At 37.2% G+C, this 10,563-nt stretch overlaps 1 protein-coding gene across 1 annotated transcript; it reads left to right on the top strand.

Annotated features, from left to right (window-relative positions):
* Positions 1-720: 720 nt before the first annotated feature.
* LOC131997903 (odorant receptor 45a-like) lies at positions 721-10,208 on the top strand. Its single transcript, XM_059369772.1, has 5 exons — positions 721-1,072; positions 3,112-3,162; positions 5,405-5,513; positions 9,597-10,053; positions 10,203-10,208. Exons 1-5 carry the CDS (start codon positions 721-723, stop codon positions 10,206-10,208), a joined length of 975 nt encoding a protein of 324 aa, XP_059225755.1.
* Positions 10,209-10,563: the final 355 nt, after the last annotated feature.

Raw genomic sequence — 10,563 nt, 5'->3', positions numbered from 1 at the left:
GGAAGTGATACCAAAACACTACGTGTAAAATTTCAGTCAAACCGGACAAGAATTGCACCCTCTAGAGGCTCAAGAAGTCAAGACCCAAGATCAGTTTATATGGCAGCTATATCAAAACATGAACCGATTTGACCCATTTACAATTCCAACTGACCTACACTAATAAAAAGAAGTTGTGCAAAATTTCAAGCAGCTAGCTTTACTCCTTCGAAAGTTGGCGTGGTTTCGACAGACAGACGGACGGACGGACAGTAGATCGACTTAAAATGACATGGCGATCAAGAATATATATACTTTATGGGGTCTTAGACGCATATTTCGAGGTGTTACAAACAGAATGACGAAATTAGTATACCCCCATCCTATGGCGGAGGGTATAAAGATTTGGATTTGCTTCCGAAAAAACTTAATTGGCCCAAATTGCTGCTTTATAAAAGGCCCCAAAAAGATGAAAATAAGCCCCAAAAGTTTTGCTGTTGTTATAGACCTATATTTTTGTTTTGGGTTTGGGGTGCAAGTTTGTGTCAAACTTTATACCGCCGAAATTTATGCTTTGAGGTGCAAAGTACTTCTAATTCAGGCCCTCGTATGCAATTTTAATTTAACAATTTAATAATGTATATTAAATATTAAGCGATGTACTCCCACTTTTTCTTTGACCTTTGTGTCCCTTGTTATATAGCCTCTTTGTTTATTGCATGGTTAACAATCGTGTTTAAAATGTTGGGACTGCCAACACCGGCACCGGATGCCTTGCCGCCTCAGAAAACTTACGAACGTTTTTTCTTTGTGCAAAAACGCAGTTTTGCAACTGTCGGTATTGATCCTACATCCTTTGAGCGTACCATTATCAGTTATGGACTTTTTTGGATACCATTTTTTGCCATGGTAACAATTCCTGGACCTGCACTTCTGCTCGCCAGGAATTATATTACCGACCTTAATGTGGTGGCCAGAATTTTGACACCGGTTTGGCAATCCATCTTGGCTGGGTTAAAAATCTGTGTTTTCATGTGGCAGCGTAAGAAAATCATTTTTCTGGTGCGCAAAGTGTGGTTATGGAATTTGGATGGTTCGTTTAAAAAATATTTCGTATTATATGTCTAGCTTTTGTGTTTAAATTTAAATGGTTTTTATTTTTAAAATATTTCAGTTTACAACATTGTTCAAATATGTTGGAATTAAAATTATCAAATTTTTGGTTCCGTTAAACTAGCAAAATTTGAGCCAAATTTTGCTAGTTGCTATTTAGTGGTGAAAAGGTTTATAGTATCTCATGAACATTCCATTAAGGAACAGGGGATACTTCTTTCATATCAATGAGTGGAGTCCGATTAAAGTTTTTAAGATCAATGGTAAGGGATCTTACCATGCGGCCTGCCGCATAGCGATACCGCTGATTGAGAAGATTTAACATGGCTGGATACCTCACAAATGTTGCCTGCATTAGTAAGAGGAAAACAACCTCTGAAATTTGGGGCAGTGAGTTGTGTTAGGGCAGTCGACATCCTTCTTCAATCTGGCATTGATCGGTCTAGATTTGGATATAGCTGTTATATAGACCGATCTCTCGATTTAAAGTTTTGGGGCCCATAAAAGGCGCACTTATTGTCCGATTTTGCCAAAATTTGGGATAGTAAGTTGTGTTAGGCTCTTCGACATTCTTTTTCAATTTGGCCTAGATTAGTCCAGATTTGGATATAGCTGCCATATAGACCGAACTCTCGATTTAAGGTTTTGGACCCATAAAAGGCGTATTTATTGTCCGATGTCACCGAAATTTGGCACAGTGAGTTGTTTTAGGACCTTCGAAATGTCTCTTCAATTTGATCGGTCTATATTTGGATATAGCTACCCTAAAGAAACCTCTCAATATCCCTAAACCTCTCAATATCCGTATCGAATTTGGCCCAAATAGGACCATATTTTAATAGAGCTGCTATGAGAGCATAAATAATGCATTTTTCAGCGGACTATGACGAAAGGTGGTTTACATATATATCCGAGGTTGTGGGTATCCAAAGTTCGGCCCGACCGAACTTAAAGCCTTTTTACTTGTTTTATTGTAATATAAAAATTTGTTTTTATTGAAACAATTGTTTCTATTTAGTCCGGAGTCGTAGTCGAGGTAATTTTTTCGACTCTGATTCCAGGGAAAATTGCTCGACCTCTACTCCAAAACTCCGCAGCCCTGGTTAGAGCTATCTCAGATTATAACCGATTCGGGCCATACTTGGCTTGGATATTGGAGCTCATAGCAGTAGTCATTGTGCAAAATTTCAGCCAAATCGGATAAGAATTGAGCCACGTAGGGGCTTAAAAATGTAAGCGGGAGAACGGTTTATATGGGAGCTACATACAAATATAAAACGGTAGGACATTTACAATCTCAACCGAATTACACTAATAGGAAGTCCTTAGAAGGAGCTTTACTCCTTCGAAAGTTAGCGGACGGGTTTTGCTAGATCGATTTAAAATGCCATGGTGATCAAGAACATATATGGGGTGTTAGACCAATATTTCGATGTGTTACAAACGGAATGACGATATAAGCATACCCCCATCCTATGGTTGAGGGTATAAAAATGTTATGTATGTGTCTATATATGTCAATAGAAGTGACTATCACATAATGGCAATAATGTGCAAACATATGCGCTTACACGGCATTATTTTCTTGTGTACGTACACAGTAATGTGCAATAGTGTGGGTATTTTTGCCCATCAATGGTCTATACTCTCAAATACTCACTCTGTCTCCCTAGTGGGGGAGATTGCAAATTTTGCCCATGAACATTCCTATTCAAGTTTTAAGCTCAATGATAAGGGGCCTCCTTTTTACAGACGAGTCCGAACGGCGTGCCGCAGTGCGACACTTCTTTGGAAAGAAGTTTCACATGGCAAAGTACCTCACAAATGTTGCCAGCATTAGGAGGGGAAAACATCCGGTAAAAATTTTTTTCTAATGGTCTCGCCAGGATTCGAACCCAGGCGTTCAGCGTCATAGGCGGACATGCTAACCTCTGCGGTACGGTGGCCTCCCTAGTGGGGGAGATACAAGATTGGTTCGGTTAACAAATAACCGTTTGTGGTATCACTTTGTCATTCAAGGGTTTTCGATTTTACAACAACAAAAAGGTTCTTTCGCCATAGGCGAAGCTGGTAAAGGGTTTACAAAAACCAAATTTGTTACGTTCAATAATGCTACGTTTATGGCTAAAGTTTGAAATGTTGAAACGAAACGTTTTATTTTTTTCGTGTAAATATCCTCCACTATGAATCGCATTTGTCAAGTTATTTGCTCGGTATCTTTTTATAGACAAACAAAGGATAATAGATAAGAATTTCTATGCTATTGAGGATATAAAGGGTGATTTTTTTGAGGTTAGGATTTTCATGCATTAGTATTTGACAGATCACGTGGGATTTCAGACATGGTGTCAAAGAGAAAGATGCTCAGTATGCTTTGACATTTCATCATGAATAGACTTACTAACGAGCAACGCTTGCAAATCATTGAATTTTATTACCAAAATCAGTGTTCGGTTCGAAATGTGTTCATTCACCGTAACGTTGCGTCCAACAGCATCTTTGAAAAAATACGGTCCAATGATTCCACCAGCGTACAAACCACACCAAACAGTGCATTTTTCGGGATGCATGGGCAGTTCTTGAACGGCTTCTGGTTGCTCTTCACTCCAAATGCGGCAATTTTGCTTATTTACGTAGCCATTCAACCAGAAATGAGCCTCATCGCTGAACAAAATTTGTCAAAATTTGAACACATTTCGAACCGAACACTGATTTTGGTAATAAAATTCAATGATTTGCAAGCGTTGCTCGTTAGTAAGTCTATTCATGATGAAATGTCAAAGCATACTGAGCATCTTTCTCTTTGACACCATGTCTGAAATCCCACGTGATCTGTCAAATACTAATGCATGAAAATCCTAACCTCAAAAAAATCACCCTTTATAAGGTTATGGACCATACTTGGTTTAGATGTTTGAGACCATTGTAGAAGATATTGTGCTTTATATGGGAGCTACATTAGGCTATAGACCGATTCAGACCATATTTGCCAACTATGTTGAAGGTCATGGGAGAAGTTGCTGTTCAAAGTTTCAAGAATCTGCAAGGAATGGATGACTCAAAGTGAAAAATCTTGGGAATAGTTTTAGAACGTTTGAACGTATAGAAATATGAACACGAGACTTTACATAGTTAATGTCAATGTTTCCGAATCAGTATGTAAAATTTGGGAAACCTAGTTAACCCAGAGACCAATGAAGCGTGAAACTTGTTCTCCTCGATCATGTCAAATTTTGACATAACCCCATGTAAATATGGGGTGATCTGATCGGATAAAAAATGCTTATTCTTTGGGTTCAAGACCTAAAATCGGGACATCGCTCTGTATTACAGCTTTATCCAAATTTGGTCCGATTGGTGCTAGATTCAGAGTGGATGTCGACTTCCTCTTCAAAATTTCAGAAAAATCAGATGAAAAATATGCATTTTATCGGCTGTAGACCTGCAATCGGAAGATCTGTTTATATGGCAGCCGTATCGAAATATTGTCCGATCTGAACCATACTCAACTGCAAATTTTGCCCATGAACATTCCATTAAGGAACAGAGGCAAACTTCTAACATATCAAGGAGTGCAGTGCGATTCAAGTATAAGCTCAATGATAAGGGGCCTCCTTTTTATAGCCAAGTCCGAACGGCTTGTCACAGTGCGAAACCTCTTTGGAATGAAGTTTTACATGGCATAGAACCTCACAAATGTTGCCAGCATTAGGTGGGCAAAACCACCGCTGAAATTTTTTTTTTTGGTCTCACCAAGATTCGAACTCAGGCGTTCAGCGTCATAGGCGGACATCCTAACCTCTGCACTATGGTGGCCTCCATACTCAACTACTATTCTGAATTTCAGCAAAATCGAATGAAAAATTGGTCTTTTATTTGTCCAAAACCATAAATCGAGAAATCGTTCTACAGGGTGGCTGATGAATATTGCTACAATGATGAATATTGCTACATTTTTTTTTCGGTGTATGGAATACATTTTTCTTTTATTCATGTTAAATTAAATTATTAAATTAATTATTAAATTATTATTAATTAAATTAATTAATTAATTAATTAAATTAATTATTAAATTATTATTATTAAATAGAAAAAAAGTTATTACATTTTTTTTTGGTAGCGGCTTTCATCAGCCACCCTGTATATAAAAATCTTAAAACATGTGTTTGGGTAATAATTTATAATATTAATACATAAAAACCTTAAACAAGAAACCAAAATTCTATAGTTAATAAAAATAATTTCTTTATTTCACTAAAAGTTTCTTCTAAGAGTTTAACAAAAAAAAATTATTTGTTTATTTTCATTTTAGCAAATGCTAAGGAAGCGGAAATCCTCACGAAGGAAAATGTCATTGACCAGAAGATTACGTCATTTTATTTTGTTTTAGTAGCTGTTTCCGGCTTCAGCGCCATATTAATGCCAGTTTTTGTAGCTGCTTTTTTCGCTTGGAATGGGCATAGTTTCTGGCTATCTCTTGATCCACCTCTAAAAGGAGTGGGAGTATAATAAAATTATTCTCTGTAGAAAGCACGCTAACTTCGCAGAAAAAATGAAAATCTTGGATTAATTAAGAAATTTGTATATTCAAGTAAAAATTTTGTTGATATCGGTCCTATAAAGAAATTTGTATTATTGCTTTATTTGTTTATTGTTTAGTCTTTCAAAAAAACATTTAGCTGACTTAATTAAAATAAATAATTAATATTTTTCCCAAAAACAAATAATTTTTTACTTGACTTGATTAATTGCAATTACAAATTTAAATTTATTGCACTAAAATATATTGTGTTTTTATTAAAAACAAAGAACTATTTATTTTATTGGGTTGCCCAAAAAGTCATTGCGGATTTTTTAAAAGAAAGTAAATGAATGAACTTTAATCAAATATACTTTTTTTACACTTTTTTTGTAAAGCAAGCTAAAATTCACATCTGATAACTGACAGATGAAAGAATGCAATTACAGAGTCACAAGCTGTGAAAAAATTTGTCAACGCCGACTATATGAAAAATCCGCAATTACTTTTTGGGCAACCCAATACAAGCGAAGAGGGTCTTAATGCTTAATGCAGTAGGGCAGTAGGTAGATGGCCAAAAAATGCAAGTCTTTGTTGAACAAAGTATATATGTACTTGGCAGACACGTTGGCCGTGTCTGTAAAAGGTATAAAGAGGACAATATTTTTATATTAAAAAAAAGTTGTTATGGATACCAAACTAGGCATTTAGCGTATAATATGGCCGAATTATTGATCCATATGAAGGGTTTATGTTAGGTAGTTATATTTCTGTCTAGCAATATTCTATATATGGATAATTAAATATTCTAATACAAAAAGTGTATTACAAACATTCATAAATCAATACCTCATTTTATTTCTATAATGTTCTCAATTTTTGGGCACGTTTCGTTATGTAACCAATTCTTTCATTTATATGATTACATGCCGAACCGGACCCGCTTCGCTACCCCTTCTTTAACTCTCTAATATTTTTTAGGGTGGGGACACTTCGTCCTGAATGTGGATATCAAATTCGTTCCACTGTAGCCTTTGTCCGCCTATGACGCTGAAAGCCTGCGTTCGAATCCTTGCGATCGGACAAAATTTAAAGCGGTGGTTATCCCCTCTTAATGCTGGCGATATTTACGAGGTACCATGCATGGTCATGTAAAAAATTTTCTCCAAAGAGGTGTCGCACTGCGACACGCCGTTCGGACTCGGCTCCTTTATCATTGATAAATATAATTTGAATCGTAAAGCACTCATTGATAAGTGAGAAGTTTGCCTTTGCTCTGTTCCTGGGCTTATTTTTACTCTATTCCCAAATATCCTTCTTTTGTGTCCTATATTACCCTATTGGTATATGTTTCCGGAAAACACCCTAGTGTTTCGGGTGTGGTCAATTTGCCATTAAAGTAAACATAAGATTCATGCTCTTCTTTCAAACACATTTCATATGAGCCACATAATAATAAGTTGTGTTTGAGGGTGGGGTGGATTCCAGGCCTTTGTTCTGAAAATGAATATTAATTTCCCGAAAATCAATCAATTTCCAAACCAAAAAGCTTTTATATAATAGAGAGGCCTATCATCGGGCCTATACAATTTTTTTTCACGGCGTCAAAAGCGTCATTATGATCCGATTTGAAAATTTCTTATTTGCTGAAAAATGCTTCAACAACCCTAAAAACATGAATATGTGTGCCGCAAGGCATTTCTGACATCTTTGCGGACAGTAAACTGGCCATCAGGCTTATAACAACCAGGACGGTAAGGTCACGAACAGTCTTGGAGTATAATAATGAGATTAACGACTAACGGCACAATCTACATCGTTTGGGTGCCGGCTCATAGCGGAGCAAGGGTGAATGAAAGATCAGAAGATTTGGCTGTAACGGCCAGAGGTCTTCCGTCAATAATTTTGGTTAAGCCGAAGCCTTTCGGGTCGACTGCGTCCAAGTTAAAGGCATGGTCGACGAACGCATGTAACTATGTGGAATAGCGAAACGGTCGGTAGAACGGTGAAAATTTTATGGGGAGATTCAAATGGTGTGCAGTCGAGGCTGCTACTGAAAGGAAGTAACAAAGAGGTCAGTATAGCATTCGGTATCATAACGGGACACATCGGACTACGAGGTCACTTATGCAAAATCGGTGTGGCAAGTGGGGAAGATGGAAGACGCTGGAGCCTTTCCTATGTAACTGGCCGGTTTTCGCTTCTAACAGACACCGGTATTAAGGTGGGGACACAATACCAGCCATGAACCATGTGTTATGGAAAACATTTAGGGATTTTGTAAGTAGCACTAAATTCCTAACTTAAATTTTTAAACCCTCCACCATAGGATGGGGGCATTTTAATTTCGTCATTTTGTTTATAACAACTCGAAATATTCGTCTGAGACCCCATAAAGTATATATATTCTTGATCGTCGTGACATTTTATTTTGATCTATCCATGTCGGTCCGTCTGTCCGTCCGTCCGTCTGTCTGTCGAAAGCACGCTAACTTTCGAAGGAGTAAAGCTAGCCGCTTGCTTCTTATTGATGTAGGTCGGATGGTATTGTAAATGGTCCATATCGGTCTATGTTTTGATATAGCTGCCATATAAACCAAATTTGGGTCGTGACTTTTTGAGAATCTAGAGGGCGCAATTCTTATCCGATTTGGCTGAAATTTTTCATCACGTATTTTATTCTTACTTTCAACAACTGTGTCAAATGAGGTTCAAATCGGTCCATACCCCGATATAGATGCCATATAAACCGATCTGGGATCTTGACTTCTTGAGCCTCCAGAGGTCGCAATTATTATCCGATTTCCCTGAAATTTTGTACGACGAATCCTCTCATGACCATCACCATACGTGTTTAATATGGTCTGAATCGGTATATAGCATGATATAGCTCCCACATAAATCGATCTCTCTATTTTACTTCTTGAACCCCTAAAGGGCGCAATTCTTATTCGAATTGGCTGACATTTTACACAGGTCTCCAACACATAATTTAATTGTGGTCCGAACCGGACCATATCTTGATTTCGCTCTAATAGCAGAGCAAATCGTTTCTTTTATCCTATTTTGCCTAAGAAGAGATGCCGCAATGCGCAATTCTTATCCGTTCAGAATGAAATTTTACACGACGTGTTTCGCTATGGCTTCCAACAACTGTGCCAAGTATGGTTCAAATCGGTCCATAACCTGATATAGCTGCCATATAAACCGATCTTGGGTTTTGACTACTTGAGCCACTAGAGGACGCAATTCTTATCCGATTGGAATGAAATTTTGCACGACGTGTTTCGCTATGGCTTCCAACAACTGTGTTAAATTAGGTTAAAATCGGTCAATAACTTGATGTAGCTGCCATATAAACCGATCTATGATCTTGACTTCTTGAGCCCCTAGAAGGCGCAATTCTTACCCGATTTGAATGACATTTTTCACGAAGTATTTTGTTATGATATTCAACAACTGTGCCAAGTGTGGTTCAAATCGGTACATAACCTGCTGTAGCTGTCATATAAACCGATCTTGGGTCTTGACTTCTTGAGCCTCTAGAGGGCGCAATTCTCATCCGATTTGGCAAACATTTTTTACAACAAACAGCTCCCATATAAACCTATCTCCCGATTTTGCTTTTTGAGCATATTGCGCCTTATGCTGAACAAAAACTTTCAATTAACCTTATTATACTGCAAAGAGGGCTTAATGTAGATGCGTTAAAAAATATAATTTGTGTTGACTCGAGTATTAGATACGAAAGGTATCACACCTAAAGGTATCCAACGATGACCTCCTTAACCCAGAGGTCGAAGGGCATTGTTGGCGTTGTCGTTTTTCTGGCTTTCATTTTCCATTGTAAAAATTGTTCAATCATTAAAGTCGTCTCGAAAAAGAAACAACGAAAACTATAAAATAAAATTATATTTGACTTAGCAGGCAAAACCACTTGAAAATATATTAATGTATCTTTATATACCTATTTCTTTATTTTCAGATACATTTTGGACATTCATGAAACCTATATTGGTTATTTATTTGCCTTTGTGTGGGGTTCGTTAGCTATTTATTGTATATGCAATGGTTCACTGGCAATTGACTCCCTTTTCTCATGGTTTGTCTGCAATTTTGTTGGACTATTTCGAATTCTGAATTTGAAATTCAAAACTTTAGCTGAATCTGGCAATCTCTCTGATGGAGAGTTCAAAGATGGCATTAGGAAATGTGTAATGTACCATTTGCAAGTGATCAAATTGGTCGAAAGTTTCAATGAAGTCTATAAGACAATTATTTTTTTGAAATTTCTGATCAGCTGTTTCCAAATTGCTTTCATAGTTTTTCAGTTCCCGAATACTGAGGAGATGGGTTTTCAATTGATGCATGCCTCATTTCTTTCCTCGGTGGCAACACAGTTGATGCTTTACTGTCATGGTGGGCAAAAAATTAAGGATATGGTGAGTGCAGATCGCTGCTGAACTGGAACATCGTCGACATTGATCTTTCGAGTGGACAGATCTCGATATCAAATCAAAGAAGTTACTCTTATTGCCAATGACGAGATCGCAAAAGCTCTCTTGTTTGACTGGCATATTCTTTGTTGCAGATTTGAACCTGTTCGTCTGGGTATGTAAGATAGTGTTAAAAATAGAATGGTTCTTGGCTAACTGATGATTCAAAATTTCAGGTTTTCAGATCTGCGGGATCCTTTTTGACAATGATGATATCTTTGTACAAACCAAATGTGTTGTTAAGCACATAATTAATTTAATATCAAATACACAGGACAAATAAGATATAAGACATTTCTGGTAAATTGTTTTCATTGGGACAAATTGGAATATCGTCCAAAGTCATTAAGGAACAGGGGGTACTCTTGTATCAAGCCAATGAGTACAGTGCGTTTAAATTTTGTAGCTTTTATATTCAAGTCCAAGAGGAGTAGTTTTCCCCAAGTTGTGATATTC

The sequence above is a fragment of the Stomoxys calcitrans genome, chromosome 5 (genome assembly GCF_963082655.1).
Source record: "Stomoxys calcitrans chromosome 5, idStoCalc2.1, whole genome shotgun sequence".
Lineage (NCBI taxonomy): Eukaryota > Metazoa > Arthropoda > Insecta > Diptera > Muscidae > Stomoxys > Stomoxys calcitrans.
Note: the sequence above shows the minus strand (reverse complement) of the source record. Positions and strands in the feature narration are given on the sequence as shown.